The sequence below is a fragment of the Rattus norvegicus genome, chromosome 6 (genome assembly GCF_036323735.1).
Source record: "Rattus norvegicus strain BN/NHsdMcwi chromosome 6, GRCr8, whole genome shotgun sequence".
NCBI classification, from domain to species: Eukaryota; Metazoa; Chordata; class Mammalia; order Rodentia; family Muridae; genus Rattus; species Rattus norvegicus.
Window position 1 is genome coordinate 109,412,484 of NC_086024.1, and position 20,318 is coordinate 109,432,801.

The 20,318-nt window shown below is 45.8% G+C and overlaps 1 protein-coding gene across 4 annotated transcripts; it reads left to right on the forward strand.

The window, feature by feature from the left end:
* The first annotated feature begins 1,133 nt into the window (after positions 1-1,133).
* Positions 1,134-7,357, forward strand: Acot3 (acyl-CoA thioesterase 3). Of its 4 annotated transcripts, none has more exons than XM_039112306.2 (3): positions 1,134-1,717; positions 4,239-4,414; positions 6,006-6,542. In XM_039112306.2, the coding sequence occupies exons 1-3, from the start codon at positions 1,234-1,236 to the stop codon at positions 6,060-6,062; spliced, it is 717 nt and encodes a 238-aa protein (XP_038968234.1). In that variant the 5' UTR covers positions 1,134-1,233; the 3' UTR covers positions 6,063-6,542.
* The last annotated feature ends 12,961 nt before the right edge of the window (positions 7,358-20,318 follow it).

Below are 20,318 nucleotides of genomic sequence, written 5' to 3' on the forward strand. Positions count from 1 at the left end.
CAAGACATAGCTGTCGCTCTTACTCTTCTCTTGCTCTTGCTCTTATTCTCTTCTCTCTTGCCCTCTTCTCTTTGTCCCTAATCTCTCCATTCCCCCTTCCCTCTACGTGCTCATGGCTGGCCTTTACTTATCCCCCTTTATACCCTTCTTCTCTCATTAAACCTTTCCATGTTGGGAAAAAAAAAAAAAGACATAGCTGTCGTTTTTCTTGTTTACCTCATATTTAGCTCATAGTAGGTGCAGTCTGGAATAGGAATAGGTTATTGTTTTGGGAGTTTTGTTTATTTTTTGGAAGCCACCCTTAAAGTTTGGTCAGCTACAACTAGCTGCATTAGAAGCAAGAATCAATTAATGAGCAACAATGTTTCGTTTGTATTCCTTGGGGAAGGAGCTTCAGGGGAAGGCAGTCTATCTGCCCACCCTGGCGCAGCTTAGCTGTCTCACGCCCAGCAGCAAGCCCCTTTCTTTCTCTATTCCCAACTTCATAGCTTTAACACACTTGGTCTCTGTTTCTAAACAGCAGTGGCCCCTGCTTTTGCAACAAGTCCACTTATGAGACCCTTTCAAATAACCCAGTTTGCCTGAATTTTCTCTCAGCTGAGTTGGACAACACCCGGATTGGCATTAGCACAGTTTTAACCTATCTTGATAAGGAACTGGAAGAGTGCAGGGTGGTGGTCCAGGGCAGTGATCCCGACATTTGGAAGGTAGAAGCCGGAGTTCTAAGCCATCCTTAGTCACACCTCAAGTTCAAGGTCAACTTGAGCCAGATGAACCCTCATCACAAAACAACCACCACCACCATCACCACTACCTGGAAGGTAATTCAGGAGTGGACTCAGCCTGCATGCCAGGAGGTCTGAGTTAAGTAGAAGTGGCTCCAGGTTCCACAAAGACTAGAGAAAGGCTTGGAAAGGGCGTAAAGGGAGGATGGGAAGGAGGCCTTGCTTGGCATGGATCACTAGAATTACAGTTTCCTGATATGTTTTGGTATAATCCGGATTTTTGGAACGATATCTTTTCCAGTCTTTATTTTATACACTATTTCAACAGGCATCAAGTCGTAAAACAAGGTTAATCATTCTGCATCTCCCGCACTGCACTGTAGTATTTAACAAACGCTAGAGGGCTTAGCACAGCGGCTTCCTCCCAGAGAACCCGGAACCGTTTAAAGCTGTAGCAGCAAGTCCAGAGAGGCCTAAAAGTCACAAGCCCCAGCCACAATCTGAAGCAATGCACGCATTTACCACCCAGAACCGGATGGCACCCACAGTGATCCTGGAGCCCGCGGTTGGCTGCCTTTGCGACCAGCCGGTGCACATCACCGTGCGCGGCCTGGGCCCCGAGCAGCCCGTCACGCTGCGCGCGGCCCTGCGCGACGAGAAGGGCGCGCTCTTCCGAGCCCACGCGCGCTACCGCGCCGACGCCCATGGAGTGCTGGACCTGGAGCGCGCGCCCGCGCTGGGCGGCAGCTTCACCGGGCTCGAGCCCATGGGGCTGATCTGGGCCATGGAACCCGAACGGCCTTTCTGGCGTCTGGTCAAGCGCGACGTGCAGACGCCCTTCGTGGTGGAGCTGGAGGTGCTGGACGGACACGAGCCCGACGGCGGGCGGCTGCTGGCGCAGGCGGTGCACGAGCGTCACTTCATGGCTCCCGGGGTGCGGCGCGTGCCGGTGCGCGAGGGCCGGGTGCGCGCCACGCTCTTCCTGCCCCCAGGTGAGCAGCCCTCCCTCCTGTGCTTGCAGTGCGGGATGCTTCAGGGGTGCAGAGCCTGGGCCCCTTCTTCCCTGTCTCATACTTTTCACGGAGCTCCCTGGAAAAGCCTTAAGGACTTGGGTTCATAGCTAGATGAGTCGTGTCCTGAACTGAAGGTCACCGCAGGAGCAGCATCCGACTTTGCTTAGGAAAGTAGAGCATCAGAGCTCCCCCCTCACCCCAAAGTTCTGTAAACTAGGACTCTACACTCTGATAGTAAGACCTACGGGTAGTTGTGCACGGGTTCGCGCTTGGCATCTGTTGCTCTAGAGCAGTCCTTCAGGCAAAGTGGGCCAGCGCAAGCACTGGGAACTCTGGAATCTGAAAGTGCGAGTGTAAAGTGCCAGGGAGTTTTGTTTCTTAGATGGTTTTGATGTAACTCTTTGCCAGCGTAAAAGAGCCACAGATTTGAGAGGGGCTTAAAATCAGAGAATTGCAGAGAGCACTTCTCGGAGATTTGGCCAGTTGTTTTGTGTCCCTTTAAAATGCCAACAGAAATGGCAGTTTACTGAGGGTCTAGGGATAAGGGAGTGGTACTTAGAGAGTAGGTAACATTAATTTTGCAAGGGTGAGTGGCTTAATATAGCTCTAGGATAGGGAAGCGATGTTGAAAACTGAGAACGTGGTTCTTTGGTTAAAAACTTTAAAATACTTTGATGTGTTTACTTGTTTACATATTTCAATAGCAGCAAGAGAAATTCAAGAACTCGAAGTTTTCCATAATAAAAGGTCTCTCCTCCCTGTGAAGTTATTATTATGAGCCTCACGGGCAACTGTGTTTCCTTCCAGTTTGATTTGCCTCCCAATCAGAAAACTATTTTTAAAGCTCAGACTTCCCTAAGGACCCTGTAATGCTTCATTCACAAACCATTGTCTCGTTTACTACAGTTTGTAATCCGTTGGGTGGTCTTCATTCTCCTCATTGCCCTACAGCCCCTGATACCCCGAGGTCCCCTTCATACCTCTGTCTTTCATATTGTACTCAGCAACCCACTGAGAGCCTGAGTCCAGCTTCACTTGTTGGGTTGGTTGGTGTTTTTTGAGACAGGGTTTCTCTGTGGAGCCCTGGCTGTACTGGAACACACAGTGTAGACCAGGCTGGCCTCCCACTCAGAGATCTGCCTGCCTTTGCCTCCCTAGTGCTGGGATTAAAAATGTGCCCCCACCACTCCTTTCCAAAAGCTTCATTTTTAGAATCTGCCAGAAAAACTCTTTTGATGTAGCAGGCCCAACTCCAGGATACTCTCTTCCTCAAATTTCTGAGTGTGTTTGTGGGGTCTAAGAAAACAATTCAGATGCCCAGGAGAGAATGAAGTGTTTCTATCAGTAGCTGGCTTTCTAGACAGTCTGAGACCGTCAAAAATGAGGGGAATCCACAGGTGCTGATGGAGGAGGAAGTAATGGGTGCAGGCAAAACAATAGGGATGTGAGTATGACATCAGTGTTCTAAGAGATCAATTGTTGGTGTTTATAAACAATACGAATAACCTGGGCACATAATCGTCCCATGTGGTCCTAGCTCCTGGACGTGACCGTGGTTATCAGCACCATAATATAAAGCAGAAAAGCATTAACGTCAAGGATTAGTTTTTTAAAAAAGGAAGCAAATTATGATGTATTCCTCAGTGTGTGATCCAGAATACACAGCACCCCACCAGGTTAGAAACAAAAACAACCGTCTGGAGTCTTCAGCGTTAACACTTTACTACACGGAACTTAGTCAAGTGCTTCTCTCGAATGCAAGAGACCCTTTGTTCAATCCCAGCAATGGGGAAGTGGAGGCAGGAAGGACAGGGGTTCAAGGTTATGGAGGCCAGCCTGGGCCACGTAAGACTGTTTCTAAATAAACAAATGCATTTTGCACCAATTAAAATTATCCGAGGAGATTGTAGCAAATGTAGGAGAAATGTAGCTTCCGTCTGTTGGTGTTGGTATGGACCTTGGACATGGAAAGTGGGGATTTTGCAGGAGAACCTATTTTCCAGAGGATTCCAAGACGGCCAGTGATGATTTGATATCGTTCACGCCATCCATTTCTGAGTTGCAAGGTTCAAAAACAGAGGCTGTGTTGCTAAAATGGGAAAGAGCCCTAGTCCAAGCCTTTGCTTTAAGACCATACGGTACCCATGCCACTCCATCCCGGCGCTGGCCACTCAGGGCTGCTGCACATTTAACCCTGTGCTCTGACCTCAGAACACCTGGGTCACCCGCAGGGCTGCGTCTAGGCCACTGAGGGAGCACAGATCCCCCATTTGGCATTTTTAGGAAAGGTAAGGTCCTAGATCTTCATAAATATACCACCCAACAAAGCATATTTTTAAAAACAGAAAAGAGGCTTGGGTTTTCCACGTCTCTCTTCCTGCTCATTAAGAATAAGACACCAAGACATTTGGGCACTAAATCTGCAAGGGGTGGTGGGTTTTGTTTTGTTTTGTTTTTTTCCTTTCTTTCCAAGGGAATGGATCCTTTCCTGGAATCATAGACCTTTTTGGACTTGGAGGCGGCCTTCTGGAGTACCGGGCGAGTCTGCTGGCTGGGAAGGGCTTTGCCGTCATGGCTCTGGCTTATTACAACTACGACGACCTCCCCAAGGACGTGGACATTATCCACCTGGAGTACTTTGAGGAAGCGGTGAACTACCTGCTCAGTCACCCTCAGGTTGGCTGTTACAGTATTTTGGTTTAGCTTTTGGGGTCCTAAATGCCTTGAACCAAAGTTGGATCTGCAACCTAGTTAGCTTGAGGGTTTATAATAATATTTAGTCTCTTCCAAAGCAAAGATTATTTAACTGAGATCATCTCAGGGGGCATGATGAAGGTTGATACTGACAAGTTTGAAATACTCATAGGGTGACCAAACCATCCCGGGTTGCTGAGGGAAGAGGGTTTCTTCCTACGGTGTCTGTTTCGCACCCAAACTGAGGTAGTCATAGGTATTTCTCTCCTTAGCCATGTCACGGTCTTGTGTCTGTGATTTTGGGTCCACCCTCCAGCTTTGTTACAAGCAGTAAAGGACTCATACTTGTGAAGCTGTTAGAATGTGCCTGGCATTTACTGACAAACTTGTAGTGAGCAAATACTAGAGGATGTAGACACAGCATGGCCAGAAGACAAGGCCAGGTCTACACAGTGGGGGGACTGTGAGGGGGGGGGGCATGATTGTAAGATTCCATGTTCATTGGGGGCTGGAGAGACGGCTCAGTGGTTAAGAGCACTGACTGCTCTTCCAGAGGTCCTGAGTTCAACTCCCAGCAACCACATGGTGGCTCACAACCATCTGTAATGGGATCCAATGCCCTCTTCTGGTGTGTCTGAAGTCAGCTACAGTGTACTCACATGAAATAAGTCTTTAAAAACAAACAAAAAAGATTCCATGTTCATGAAAGTAACAGAACTGATAAGGAGCCACTCAAGCGAGATAAAGGGGAAGCCTCATTCTGAAGACAAACATGACCTGCTGTTACCTGTCTAGATCAGTCTAGCAGTTATGACTTTGTAAACATTTCTGTGCCCATTACCACTTACGTACTAGGAAGAAAGTGAATACAGAAAGAAATGAAGAATGACCCGGAGTCTCCCCAGGTGGCTTCTGTTGGTTTCCCTTTTGCTCATACACAGCTGACTGTGATTTTATAAAGCACAGTGCACAATGTCTGCAAGGTAGCTACTTAATTACCTCACAGGTTCTCTGGAGGAAAAACTGTTACTTTTTAAAAAGAGAACCTTTTCTCTGAAAAATAGGCTCTTCCTCAGTATTTCCTGCGCACCTTGTCACCTTTCACTAGGAATGTCGCCTAGGTTTAATTCCACACTTCTCCAGTTCCATGAACTTCTGTCCAGTGCAGGGGGCGCTGATGGATAAGGGGGTTCAGGCTAAATAGTGAGTTGTTTCTCGACTTGTATGAATGCCTCTAGTGACATTATCACATTCAGAGATTGACTGTGATTTTGCATGGGAGTGGCAGGTAGACTCTGAGCTTGGCAGATGCCCAATCACCCTTCCAAAGTCAGGATGGTACAGAGTCAGACTCAGGGCCACCCGATGTCCAGAAGTGGGTGATTCCCAATGATTCATTCACTGTGCTGCCTTTCATGTGGGTTCATTCTTCTTCTTTTCTGTCTGTGTCTTTCTCAGGTAAAAGGTTCAGGAGTTGGGGTGCTTGGCATTTCCAAGGGGGGTGAACTTGGCTTTGCCATGGCCACCTTCCTGAAAAATATCACAGCTGCTGTCATTATCAATGGCTCTGTAGCCAACGTCGGTGGAACCTTACAGTACAGGGATGAGACCATACTCCCGGTGGGCATGAGCACCAAACGAATCAAGAGGATCAAAGATGGCCTCAAAGACATTGTGGATGCCCTGAACAATCCTCTGGAAGGAGCTGACCAGAAGAGCTTGATCCCTGTGGAAAGGTCTGACACAACCTTCCTGTTCCTCGTTGGTCAGGATGACCACAACTGGAAGAGCGAGTTCTATGCCAGAGAGGCCTCCAAACGCTTGCAGGCCCATGGGAAGGAGAAGCCCCAGATCATCTGTTACCCAGAGACAGGCCACTATATTGAGCCTCCTTATTTCCCCTTGTGTAAGGCTTCCCTGCACAGCCTGGTGGGCGGTCCTGTCATCTGGGGAGGGGAGCCCAGGGCTCACGCCATGGCCCAGGTTGATGCTTGGCAGCAACTCCAGACTTTTTTCCACAAACATTTGGGTGGGGAAAAGAAGACAATCCCAGCAAAACTGTGATTTTTATTTAAGTTTTATTTTACTTAAGATCTCTGATGCTACTCTCTCCTGGGGAAGCCTCCACTGTTTTGTGTGTGTGTGTGTGTGTGTGTGTGTGTGTGTTTCTCTTTTACATCAATGTAGTGTCTTCCTTCCTCCAACATTCTTTTAAACTGCAGGCCTCACTGATAAGTCTTGGAGGGGAGTGATTATAGAGAAACATAAGGCACGGCAAAAGCTGGTCTCTTGCTGAGGCCCAGGCTGCCAGTGCGCTGTAGCCTGAGAGAAAGGCCAAGTCACTGCTAAATCCTGGACTTCAGGGATTACTTGCTAAATGGCTGGTTAAAGACAAACAGATGGTTACCTGCTGCTTAGACAAACATCAAAAAGAACTGGGCAGATGGCTAACCAGTTAAGGGCCCACACTACTCCTATAGGACCCAAGTTCAGTTCCCAGCACCAGGACCAAGCAGCTATCAATTGACTACAACTCCAGCTCTGAGAGATACAGGGCTCTGCATTCATCTGACCTCCTTGGGCACCCATACCCATGTGTTCATACACACATGTACACACACACACACACACACACACACACACACACACACACACGTACACATGCCCCATACACACACACACACACACACACACATACACATGAACAAAAACACATGGTTTAGAATGCATAAACAAGGACTGGAGAGATGGCTCAGCGGTTAAGAGCACCGACTGCTCTTCCAGAGGTCCTGAGCTCGAATTCCAGCAACCACATGGTGGCTCACAACCATCTGTAGTGGGATCTGATGCCCTCTTCTGGTGTGTCTGAAGACAGCTACAGTGTACTTATATATAATAAATGAATAAATCTTTAGAATGCATAAACATCTGGGCAGTGGTGACACACACCTTTCATCTTAGCACTGGGAGTGGGGGTGAGGCGATGGGAATGGGGCGTGGGGACAGAGGCAGGGGGATCTCTGCAAGTTGGAGGGCAGCCTGGTCTACAGAGGGAGTTCCAGGTGGGTTCCACTGGGTGTAGATTTGTATATACAGACTGTCACATGCTGTCGCCTCCACATAGCACACTACAATCACTCAGCATTTATGCTGTAGTTCCCATTCTAAGCGATCTGCAAGTGACTTAAAAGTTAGACGTGTATTATGTGGAAATACTATTCCCCATGAGCCATTGCAGACTTGCCGTCTGTATCAAATGCTCATGACTACCAGTGAGCACCTCTAACAGCAAACGAGCTGTGACCTCAGAGGTGAGTTTCTCCCTTTGGGATGGAATTACCATCTTAGCCACCAACTAATAAGAGCCAAAAATTATCAAATTTCAAAGGAGATTTGGTTTCCATCTTGGCTTTTCTTTTGGATGAATAAGGATTTTTTTTTCCTGAGCAAACAAATTATGTTAGGTTCCTGTTTATGCACAGACACATGCCACAGACCACCCCAGCTGGGTGTGGAGGTCCCTGGGCTGAGGGTCCTCGAAGACTAGGTGGGTAAGGATTTGGCGGTAACAAACACAGAGGCAGTTTGAGTCTGAGGATATGCTACAGCTCTCAAGCAAGGGTTTTTATGCTTAAAGAAACAGGTATCACCACTCTGAAAAGATGTGTTCAGTGAAGCATCCAGTAGGACACTGTCAGATTCATTCGGCATAGGAAATACAAAATCATTCAAGTATTACAACTTCAATGACGCAGTCGTGGAGGGAACAGGTGACATCATTATCACGTGACACAATAAAGCACAAGAATCACTGGTTGCTGTTGGCATCCTTCCGAGAGCAGCTTCATAAGATCTTCATGGGCACTTGTTAGCAACATCTAATTCCTAAACAGGTTCATACATTTTTAGGGCAATCGTTATCTAACATCTAGTATGATTTAAAACTATTTTTAATTCTTTTAAAAGTAATGCTTTCTTTACCAATATGCCAAACCCCACCTCTGACGACAGGCGCATAACCATACAAAATCACTTATTGTTGGAAAAGTTTTTATCTGTCTTACCACTATTATGTGATTTTGTAAATGATTTGTGACACAAAACACCTACTTCTCCGCTAATACGGTCATAAAGTCCCAGGCTAGGCTATCAGGAACATTTTGTGAGTAAGAAAGAGAAATAGAAAAAGATAGGACAGACAAGTTGCCATGAGAACTACGACTCAATATTTTTCTCCAGCCAAGAGTTCCACAACCGGTTCCAGGAGGCCGCCTTCTTTTGAAGTTTTTGCCTCAGTCTGTGGAACTTGTCACACAGAATCTACTGGGGTTGGCGTGGCAGGCACACAAGATTTTGTCGCTTCAAAACTTGATAAAACATTATCTAGCTTAATTATACAAGTAATTTTACCAATGATAAACACGTATATAGTAGTATCATTAGATACACATAGTTCCAAGATAATAAACATTTCTTAAGCCTTAATATTTAAAATAAAAGTACTTCGATGGTTAACATGCCTTGTTTCCTTAATATTCTTTTAAACTTGTAAATAATTTATTAATTGGGTGAAGGTTTTGTTGTTGTTTCAGAGGTAGAATCTTGCTGCGTAGCCCAGGCTTGCCTGAAACTAACTATGTAGCCCAGGCTGTCCTTGAATTCATGATCCTCCAACTTCAGCTTCCTGGGTGCTACAATTATAGGTCTATGCAACCCTGCCTGCCTTTTCCTGTTCCCTTCCCACTCCCACACCAACAGATTTTTGTTTTAATGTGCGTATGTACGTGCCTGGTGCCCTCAGAGGCCGGATTTTCTGGGACTGGAGTTACAGGTAGCCATAAGCTGCCCTGTAGAGCTCTTAACTACTCAGCCATCTCCTCAGCACCACATAGTCTTCTCTTTCATTTTAGGTTTTTAGGGGGATTTGTGTTTTCCTTTTTTTTTTTTTTTTGGTGTTTTTTTTTTTTAATGTATGAATGTTTTGCTTACATGGAGGGCTGTGCACTACATGTGTATGGTGCCCTTAGAGACAAGAAAGGGACATTGGGTCCCCTGGAACTAGAGCTATAGGTAGGTGGTTGTGAGACGCTGTGTAGGTGCTGAAAATGAAACCCAGGTCATCTGGAAAAGCAGCCAGTGCTCTTAACTGTCAAACTGGCCTTCCAGTCCTGGTGTTCTTTGGAGTTTTTGTTTGTTTGTTTTTGTTTTTGACACAGGGACTATGTAGCCCTGACTGTCCTGGGTCTCACTATGTCGACCAAGCCAAGCCGGCCTCGAACTCAGCTCATAGAGATCTGCCCACCTCTGTCTCCTGAGAGCTAGACTTAAAGGTATGTACCACAGTCCAAGGCTCTTGGAGTTCTTTGTAAAGTAAGCGATTCCTGATGATTCTTCGCCTTAAAACTCAAAAATAGAGTCTGGAGAGATGATTCCGCAGTTAAGAGCATTTTCTGCTTATCCAGAAAATCCAAGTTTGTTCTCAGCACCCATACTGGGGTCTCTATGAGTTCAAGGCCAGCCTGGTCTACATAGTGAGTCCCAGGGCTACACAGTGAGACCCTGCCTCAAAAATACAACAAAAGATTAGGAAAATGGTAGGCCCAGAGGCTCTGTGATGGAAACGCTCAAGTGTGCTCTCAGTGGAGCATCCCACAGGACAGGTGGCGTTTATTGGCACAAAGATGCACTTCACTGGACAGAAAAGGGTAGAAAGAGTAGATATAATTAATTCTTGCATTTTACGAAACCATTATCTTGTAAAAGACCCACATGTACACCGATGAGAAAGCAAAGAACTCAGCAGTGGCCCATCAGAGGAGTGGACCTTACCTAACCCTCTCACTGCATGGTACTTTCTAGTCAGATCCAAGACGTGAAGGGAGAAGATGGGCTCCCTTTCTGAAGTGCTTTCTTCCACACAACTCCTGGGGCCGCTCTTCATGGACACGAGGGTGAAGGAGCCACTAAACAAACCCACGGAGACAAACGTCTCTCTGAAACAATGCCAGTGCGGCCCTACAGGAAAGGAGCTAAAAGCCCTTAAAGCCCAATGCACCCGTCTTAGAAACAACTCTGAAAGTTCATCGAGCACGGCACATGGTCTCCAACGGACCTCCGAGGCCTGGGCATTGTCCTGGTACCTCCTCCTCACACATGTGCAAACATGGAGTCATTATTTGTACTCTCAGCCACTTGATTAGAGTCTTTTCTTATGAACAGCCCACTGCCTGCCTCCCTCTGCACAACCAAGAAATCCGTTAATACTAAACCAGGGAGAGCTCTGTGGTTGCTGATCCTACGGCTACTGGAATGCACCACTGCGCTGCCAAAACCTGGTTAGCAAAGTATAGGAAAACCTTGTCTTTACGTTGGCCAAAAGTCCTGTGTGCAGAATTGAAGAGCTAAGAGCCACCCTTTGAATTAAAAGAACTCACCAATCAAAGTGGCCACTGGACTCCCTACACATTTGCCTCACTTGTCTTCTACCTCAGATTAACAAAGGCATATGTTCAATGCTATGAAGCTATAATTAAGATTATAGACAAAGAATACTATGACACGGGGCTGGAGAGATGGCTCTGAGGTTGGGAGCACTGATTGCTCTTCCAGAGGTCCTGAGTTCAAATCCCAGCAACCACATGGTGGCTCACAACCATCTGTAATGAGATCTGATGCCCTCTTCTGGTGTGTCTGAAGACAGCTACAGGGTACTTATATATAATAAATAAATCTTAAAAAAAAAAAAAAGAATACTATGACACAATGTATTGAGCTAAGCACTGAACTCACGTGAGACTGAAAAGGGGATAGGTGTTAAAATGGGCGCTGCCTTAGCTTTAAAAAAGGCTTACATCTTTTAAAAGGTTAGATTATAGGACAAATTAATAATATATTAAAGTGGGGTTGGGGATTTGGCTCAGTGGTAGAGCGCTTGCCTAGCAAGCGCAAGGCCCTGGGTTCGATCCCCAGCTCCGAAAAAAAAGAATAGAAAAAAAAATAATATATTAAAGTTTGACCATATGAAGACATAACCTTCATTCCTCCCATTTTGTTAGAAACATAAATATAACGGATTCAATTGTCTTTTTATAAACTGATAAATTTATATTTTTTTATTTTGGCTCATGATTAAATTTTTTTTTCTTTTTTTTTTTTCGGGGCTGGGGATTGAACCCAGGACCTTGCGCTTCCTAGGCAAGCACTCTACCACTGAGCCAAATTCCCAACCCCATGATTAAATTTTGAAATGTAAACCACACCACTGTGATACCTAGATATTTAATACATGGTACACCCGTTCACTTGCAGTATGTTGGTTGTGTCCTCAAGCCAAAATCCCCCCAAGGAGGGCAGGAGAGAGAGTTCAGTGGTTAAGAGCACTGACTGCTCTTCCAGAGGTCCTGAGTTCAAATCCCAGCAACCACATGGTGGCTCACAACCATCTGTAATGGGATCCGATGCGCTCTTCTGGTGTGCATGAAGACAGCAACAGTGTACTTATATATAATAAATAGATAATCTAAACCCCATAAGAACATTTATAAATAAATGAGCACTCACAAAAATTAAAATTGTTAAGATTACAGGAATTAACCCCATACTTTTGCTGAGCTGATTTTAAATCTGTTAACAGAACTAAAATGAAGATGTCTTTATAACTGATAGCAAATCCTTTTTCCTGTGTTTGCTGTCCAGGAAGAATTGTATTCTTGCAAATGCAGTACCATATCCATTGCTTCCTGATTCTCAAGTACAGTAATTTAGCTCGAAGGGCTTTTTTTTTTTTTTTTTTTTTTACCTCGACAATGAAGAAAACTTGAAAGAATGACCACAGTGGCCTAATATTGCAATTGTCATCATTAGATGAAGATAATGTTTTAAAGGAATATATTAGGGGAACATACATTAGATAAATGTTTACAAATGAACTGCTTGTCTTTTTTTATAAAATGATGAATTGTGTTACATGATGCATAAAATCTGAGTCGTTTTAAAAAGTAGGTCATAGTGCCGAGACATCACTCGCTAAATTAAATTCAAGTCTCCCCGCTTTCTTAAACTTCATATGAAACGTAGGTGTAGCTGATTATATCCATGAATGTCTGCTATACTTAAACTTTTTTGTATAAGAAAACATATGAGGGAGCTGCAGAGACAGCTCAGCGGTTAAGGGCACTGACTGCTCTTCCAGAGGTCACGAGTTCAATCCAAGCAACCACATGGTGGCGCACTATCATTTGTAATGGGATCCCACGCCCCCTTCTGATGTGTCTGAAGACAGCAACATATACATACTTATATATATAAAATAAATAAATCTTTTTTTTTTAAAGAAAGAAAACATGAGTCTGGAAACCAAGAAATATGTTTATTTGTTGAGATTACTTCTTCCTGGGTCTTTATGGAAATATAAGCTACTAAGGAGGGAAGAGATGGCCCAGTGGTTAGCCAGAGGACTCCAGTTCAGCTCCCAGTAACCGGGGGGGGGGGGGGGGGGGGGGTTACAACTGTCTGAAACTTCAGTTCCAGGGAATCTGATGCCCTCTTCTAGCCTTCACAGGCACCAGGCGTGCACACAGTACACAAATATACGTGCAGGTAAAATACCCACCCACACATCTTTTTTATTTAATTTTATTTTATATACATTGGTGTGGGAGTGTCAGATCCCCCTGGAATTGGAGTTACAGACGGTTGTGAGTTACCATGTGGGTGCTGGGAATTGAACCCGGATCCTCTGGAAGAGCAGCCAGTGTTCTTCAAAGACACTTAGAGTTAACAGTTTCGATAAACACATAATTCCAAATAAAGAAATACAAGTATATTATTTAATAAAGAAAACAAAAGAAAGTATGAAATCTGTCCTTTTTACCTTTCAAGAGTTGTTGTCATGTCCTAGTGAATGATTTTCACACCTAATGACCTCTGTAGACCAAGCAATGCCCACTTCTAGAACCTGGATGGTGACTACCACACAAACCTACTTACAGAAGCAGAGGACCAAGGGACTGAGGGGAGAATCTGGGTCATGACTTTAGAACAAGAGCAGCACACAAATCCCCCCTGGCCAGCAGGAACTGGCCTTGTCCACCCCTGTGAGGAACAAACAACTGCCATGGCACACGGAAATCCTCAGCGTAGGAGCTAGCAGCAAGCTTGCATCGGGCAAAGGAAGGGCATCAACTGTGAGCTGGGGCTGCAGAGGCCCGTGTGACCAGTGTCCTGCGAGGAGTAGCTGCACGGTGCCATGCAGCCTCTCCCACCCAGGAGACAGCGCCAGGAAGTTGCCTTCCAGCATGGAGATTACACTCTTTAACTGAGAAAACGAGTAATTTTGTCTGTTTTTTTTTTTTTAATGTTTCAAAACATAGGTCAGAGAGGTAAAATTCAGTTACCAGGACCTACACAGTAGGAAGGTAAGAAGAGACTCCCAAAGTGATCGTCTGACCACTACACATTGCATTACAGCCAACAGGCACGAAAGCATGCATTCATAACATTCACCAAATACATGTACTGTTTAAAGTTTTCTAAAACCATTTTCTGTTAATTTCAAAATGGGGCAAATGAGACTGTGGATCAGGACAAAGCCCTTGCCTGAACGCCTGACAACCTGAGTTCAACCCCAGGGACCCACGTGAAAGGTGAAAGAAATTCAACTCTGGAAAAGCTGTCTTCTGGCCTCTGTACCTGTTCTACTGCCTACATACCTGCCACAGTGCACACACACACGCACGCATGCACTCACACACACTCAATGATCAATACAAGGGTTTTTTTATATATAAATACATGTTTTTAGAAAATAACTTTTCAAAATATAAATTTAAGGAAAGAGTAAGGGGCTAGAGAGATGGCTCTGCGGTTAAGAGCTGTTCTTCCAGAGGTCGTGAGTTCAATTCCCAGCAACCACATGGTGGCTCACAAGCATCTGTAAGGGGATCTGGCGCCCTCTTCTGGCCTGCAGATGTATATGTAGCTGAACACTCAAACACTTAAAAAAGAAAAGGGGAGGGAGGGAGGGAGGTAGGGAGTGAGGAAGAAAAGAAAAAAAGTCGGTCTAGTTAAGAAAAAAAAGATTAAGGATGATTCCCCCAGGAATTATGCTAAAGCTGGTTAAATAAATCTACAGAATTCAGTCTCCATTACTGGGGGGCTAGCAAGGCGGTATTAAGATGGTTTGCATATGCTTGGTCCAGGGAGTGGCACTATTATTAGGAGGTATGGCCTTGTTGGAGGAAGTGTGTCACTGTACTGTGGGGGTGGGCTTGGAGACCCTCCTCCTAGCTGCCTGGGGATGCTCAGTCTGTTCCTGGCTTCCTTCGGGTGAAGATGTAGAACTCTCAGCTCCTCCTGCACCATGCCTGCCTGGATGCTGCCATGCTCCCGCCTTGATGATAATGGACTGAACCTCTGAACCTGTGAGCCAGCCCCAATGAAATGTTGTCCTTTATTTTTTTTATATAAGATTTATTCATTTATTATATATAAGTACACTGTAGCTGTCTTCAGATACACCAGAAGAGGGCATCGGATCTCTTTACAGATGGTTGTGAGCCACCATGTGGTTGCTGGGAATTGAACTCAGGACCTCTGGAAGAGTAGTCGGTGTTCTTAACCGCTGAGCCATCTCTCCAGCCCCAAATGTTGTCCTTTATAAAACTTACATTGGTCATGGTATCTGTTCACAACAATAAAACCCTAAGACAAGAACTAATAGAATTGATTGATTAATTAATTAATTAATTAACAGAGTTTACAACAATACACCATGGCCAAAAGCAACTTGGGGAGAAAGGGTTTATTTCACTCACAGTTCCATAAAACAGTTCATCATCAATAACTATGAGGGCAGGAACCTGGAGGCAGGAGCTGAAGCAGAGGCCATGGAGGGGTGCTGCCTACTGGCTTGCTCAGCCTGCTTTCTTATAGAACCCAGGACCTCATCGATCACTAATTAAGAAAATACCCTACAGCTGGATCTCATGGAGGCATTTTTTTACAGTTGAGGCTCCCTTCTATCTGATGAATCTATCTTGTGTCAAGTTGACAGGACAAGTGACCCCTTGTTGACCTGACACACAGACACCACTTTTCAATTAGAACCTTTCCCTCTCTCATTTATCCCCACGATGGAACATTAATATTGATGTCACGATATAAGACAGGAGTAGCTTTAAAAGTCCTTACAAATCCAAACACATTAAAAGTTTAGTCTCCTTAACATATCCAATCTCAGGGGCTGGGGATTTAGCTCAGTGGTAGAGTGCTTACCTAGAAAGCCCAAGGCCCTGGGGGAAAAAAAAAAAGAACCAAGAAACATATCCAATCTCTTTAAACGTTCGCAGTCTTTCTGTAAGGGAGGGCAGCCCCGCAGAGTCTGTACAGGACACATCCGAACACCAAATTTTCAGCACAAAGGAGAAGAGGCTGCAAAGGCAGGCAGCAGGCAGGCAGGCAGCAAGCAGAAGCAAGCAGGAGTAAGCAGGTGTTTCTGCAGGAGTGAGCTTTTAAGGAGAAGATGGGAGGGGTTGGGGATTTAGTTCAGTGGTAGAGCGCTTGCCTAGCAAGCGCAAGGCCCTGGGTTCGGTCCCCAGCTCCGAAAAGAAAAGAAAAAAAAAAAAAAAAGGAGAAGATGGGAGTCCGTGCTAGGACTAGTTGGTAAACAGAGCCTGGATGGAGCAGCCAAATAATAAATTTTGATTGTTGGACCTTGGTGTTTACCCTGAGGAATGAGTCTGTGGCCAAACAAGGGAATAGATCTTGGGGCAGGCTTTAGGAATGTAACGTAATTTTTTTTTTTTTAGCAAGGCAGAGGGAAAGAAGAAAAGGGCAAACCCGTCAGTGCCATATTTGCCTTGCTGGGGCGGGGCCTGTGTCTGCCATGCCTGGTCTGGCTAGAGCCCTTCATTTTCAGATGTGACTCCTGTAAAATCAAAATTAAGGTAAACAATTCCTTCAAAAGGTAAGAAGCAGCGCACAGTCACAGTCTGAACAAAACAAGACTGCCGGGGTTGGTCTGGTGCTATGCACACAAATGCTAAGTTCTGAACCCCAAGGTCTGCTCGCAGTCCAGACCAGTGAATTTATAAATTCTCACATATACCGGCTTTTGTCATGTAAACCTTGCTCCCCAATTTAAAGTTGATTGGTTAATAAAAGACCAGAGCCTGTGGTTGGGCAATAGAGAGAGGAAGGTGAGACCTGAGTGTTGCAATAAAAATTTTAAAAGGGCACGACAGGTTCCCGCGCGTCACTGCTCCATGCTGGCCCCCTGGTACTCTGGGATCCCAGGTAGTCACTCCCTGGTGCTAGTTCTGGCACCGTAGAGCCATACAGAACTAACATTAACTTATCTCAGCCATGGCTGGTTCCAGTGTGGCACCACGCCACGTTAGCCTACCTATCTTCTAGCCCCAACGGTCTCTCCGCTCTCATTGCTAGTCACGATGGCAATCCCTGACCAGCCAGGAACTCTGGTCCCAGATACCGGGTAACATTAAGACTCAACAAACTGTAACCCAACAATCAGATTTATGTAGTAAGTTTTCAATCTATGATATATCCACAGACTAAATTCACTGCTAATCAATAAAGATAGAAACCGTCCACTTAAACAAGATAAAATTGACCTGGACCACAGGGATCAGAATTATCTTCCTCCGACGTCTTCATCTTGATTCCTATCCTATCCTAGACCTTTCCCCGCCCACCCTTCCTTCTCATCCAATGATAGGCTACGCCTTATCCTGGACCTGCCTTGCTGCGTAAAGACATCATTCTACACTTGAGGACCAAGTAAGGGGTCTCAGAGAGGCGGGGGGGGGGGGGCGGGGGGGAGAAGGGAAAAGATAGTGGAGAGAGGAGGAGGCTGCCATGAACTTGTGGCCAGGAGAAGTGCACCCCGAGGACAGGCTGACGGAGCAGAAGCAGCCTGGATGAGACTCAAAAGCAAGTAACAAGGGGAGAATAGCATAGAACCTGCCCAATCTGGCTTACAGCTTGTAAATAAAATACCAGGTTTCTGTGTATTTTATAAAGGATAGCTAGAATAAATAATTTTACATATAACCAAACTCCAACGGTGTAAATAACTCAATGTCCAATTGCCTGGGATTCACTCGTGATCTTCTGGGCTCCTGCAAGGGGGTGGGGCCTTCTCCAGCTCTGCCCTCTGCAGCACACATAGTTTGTCTTCCAGGCTCTGGCCGACTTCACTGCTGCTGCTGCTCTTGGTGGCTATCCCATGACACTGGCATTTCCAAAACTGCTGGGGTCCCTTGCTGCAACTGGGCTGCACTTTCACTGGTATCCTTTCCTGGGGTCTCATCAGAGGCATCAGCTCAGCCACTCTCCAAGATCCCTTCATGTCCTCAAAACCAGTACACCCGGGTGACTCTTACACTACCAAATTCAGCTGCAGCACGAGGTACAACCTAGGCCATATTTGGAACACAGTTTTTGTGTGCTGACTCTCAGGAAACACTTTCCAGAAGATTTCCCCTAAACAATGCTGCTCTCTTCTTTTTTTTTTTTTTTTCTTTTTTTTTCCCGGAGCTGAGGACCGAACCCAGGGCCTTGTGCTTGCTAGGCAAGCGCTCTACCACTGAGCTAAATCCTGCTCTCTTCTTTTTTTATTTTATTTTATTTTTTTTTATTAACTTGAGTATTTCTTATATACATTTCGAGTGTTATTCCCTTTCCCAGTTTCCGGGTAAACATCCCCCTCCCCCCTTCCCTTCCTTATGGGTGTTCCCCTCCCAACCCTCCCCCCATTGCCGCCCTCCCCCACACAGTCTAGTTCACTGGGGGTTCAGTCTTAGCAGGACCCAGGGCTTCCCCTTCCACTGGTGCTCTTACTAGGATATTCATTGCTACCTATGAGGTCAGAGTCCAGGGTCAGTCCATGTATAGTCTTTAGGTAGTGGCTTAGTCCCTGGAAGCTCTGGTTGCTTGACATTGTTGTACATATGGGGTCTCGAGCCCCTTCAAGCTCTTCCAGTTCTTTCTCTGATTCCTTCAACGGGGGTTCTATTCTCAGTTCAGTGGTTTGCTTCTGGCATTCGCCTCTGTATTTGCTGTATTCTGGCTGTGTCTCTCAGGAGTGATCTACATCCGGCTCCTGTCAGTCTGCACTTCTTTGCTTCATCCATCTTGTCTAATTGGGTGGCTGTATATGTATGCACCACATGTGGGGCAGGCTCTGAATGGGTGTTCCTTCAGTCTCTGTTTTAATCTTTGCCTCTCCCTTCCCTGCCAAGGGTATTCTTTTTCCTCATTTAAAGAAGGAGTGAAGCATTCACATTTTGATCATCCGTCTTGAGTTTCTTTTGTTCTAGGGATCTAGGGTAATTCAAGCATTTGGGCTAATAGCCACTTATCAATGAGTGCATACCATGTATGTCTTTCTGTGATTGGGTTCCTGCTCTCTTCTTAATCACCACTAATGTCTCAGCTGACCAGTATCGAGTATCCCAGCCAAGCAAAGATTTCTCTAAAACCTAAATAACGAACCTTATAAAACCGTCTTATGGGATGGAGAGATGGCTCAGGGGATAAAGACACTTGCTGCTCTTGAAGAACACCGTAGTCAGTTCCTAGCACCCACACCAGAAGTCTGGAAATCACTTATAACTCAAGTTCCAGGGAATTCAACGTCCTTTCCCTCTGGGAGCCCTTGTGTGAGTGCAGCAAATCTTAAAAGCATGCCTTACAATTTTGTTTACAGCATGAAATTCTTTATGCTGTGGGGATCTTCCAGGAATAAACACTCAGACACCAGTGAGAGCAGGAGAGAGATGTCACCGGTAGGCCAAAGCCAGGACAGTTCCCGAAAGACCTCCATCTCTAGTACAGTCTGTATTCTCATATTTACTCTAAAACTGCAAGCCGGGTGAGAGCATTTCTCTAGGCTCCGCCCAACAGTTACCTAGCAACAGCCAGGAGGAGCCTGGGTCTCGAAAAGAATGTTTAATCTCCCACCGCCTCTCCCTCTCTTCTTCTCTCCTTTCCCCCTCCCTCTCCCTCTCCCTCTCCCCCTCCCCCTCCCCCTCCCCCCTCCCTCTCTCTCTCTCTCTCTCTGCCCTTCTCTGTTTTTCCTCCCTCCTCTACCTCTACCTCCTCCTCAGACCCCCAAATAAACTTCCTTTTATAATAGGCCTGTCATATGGCTTGATTGTTCAGGGAACCTCTTTTTTTTTTTTTTCTTCTTTTTTTCGGAGCTGGGGACCGAACCCAGGGCCTTGCGTTTACTAGGCAAGCGCTCTACCGCTGAGCTAAATCCCCAACCCCTCAGGGAACCTCTTGATGGGGCCCACCAAGGGCCCCTTCACACCGCTGTTTTATAATACACAACAGTGGGGCAGTCAAGCAAGCAAGATTTTACACAAGGGTATGTCAGTCAGCAGGTTGTTAGGGGCAATGGCCTGTTGTTTCAACTCTTCCTCCGGGTCATAGCGTACCAGGTAGTGAGTGAGGTCCTGTTAGGTAAATAGGGCAGCGCAAACAGTGCTCTCAGTAAATCACTAAATAAATCAACAAGTCAGTATCTAATATATAACCGTACGGACTTTCATTCAAGAGCCCTGGAAGAGGTTCAACTTGGACCTCACAAGTTCTGGTCACCCCTGCTGACCCAGGTAGATTCCTCGGAAGCCTGGCTGTCTCTGCTAGGTTATGCCACTGCTGCTGATTCCTGTTTGCTATCCTGACACTACTGGACTGGACTGCTGGTGTATCCATGAAGGATTTATGAGCGCATCAAGCTGCTGCTGCTGAATCCTGCAAACCGACCGAACTGCTGATTTGCTGACAACACAGATGGGAGTTGCTCCAAAGGACAGTTTCTAAACAGGTCCACTCTCCCCCTATCCTAGTAACCTTTCCT

Bases quoted from the DNA above. Each gene is read 5' to 3' on its own strand.
- Acot3 (XM_039112303.2), top strand. From the start codon at position 1,234: ATGCACGCATTTACCACCCAGAACCGGATGGCACCCACAGTGATCCTG. The intron at 1,718-4,238 runs GTGAGCAGCCCT...CTGGAATCATAG, and splicing joins CACGCTCTTCCTGCCCCCAG to ACCTTTTTGGACTTGGAGGC. The intron at 4,415-5,890 runs GTTGGCTGTTAC...TGTCTTTCTCAG, and splicing joins ACCTGCTCAGTCACCCTCAG to GTAAAAGGTTCAGGAGTTGG.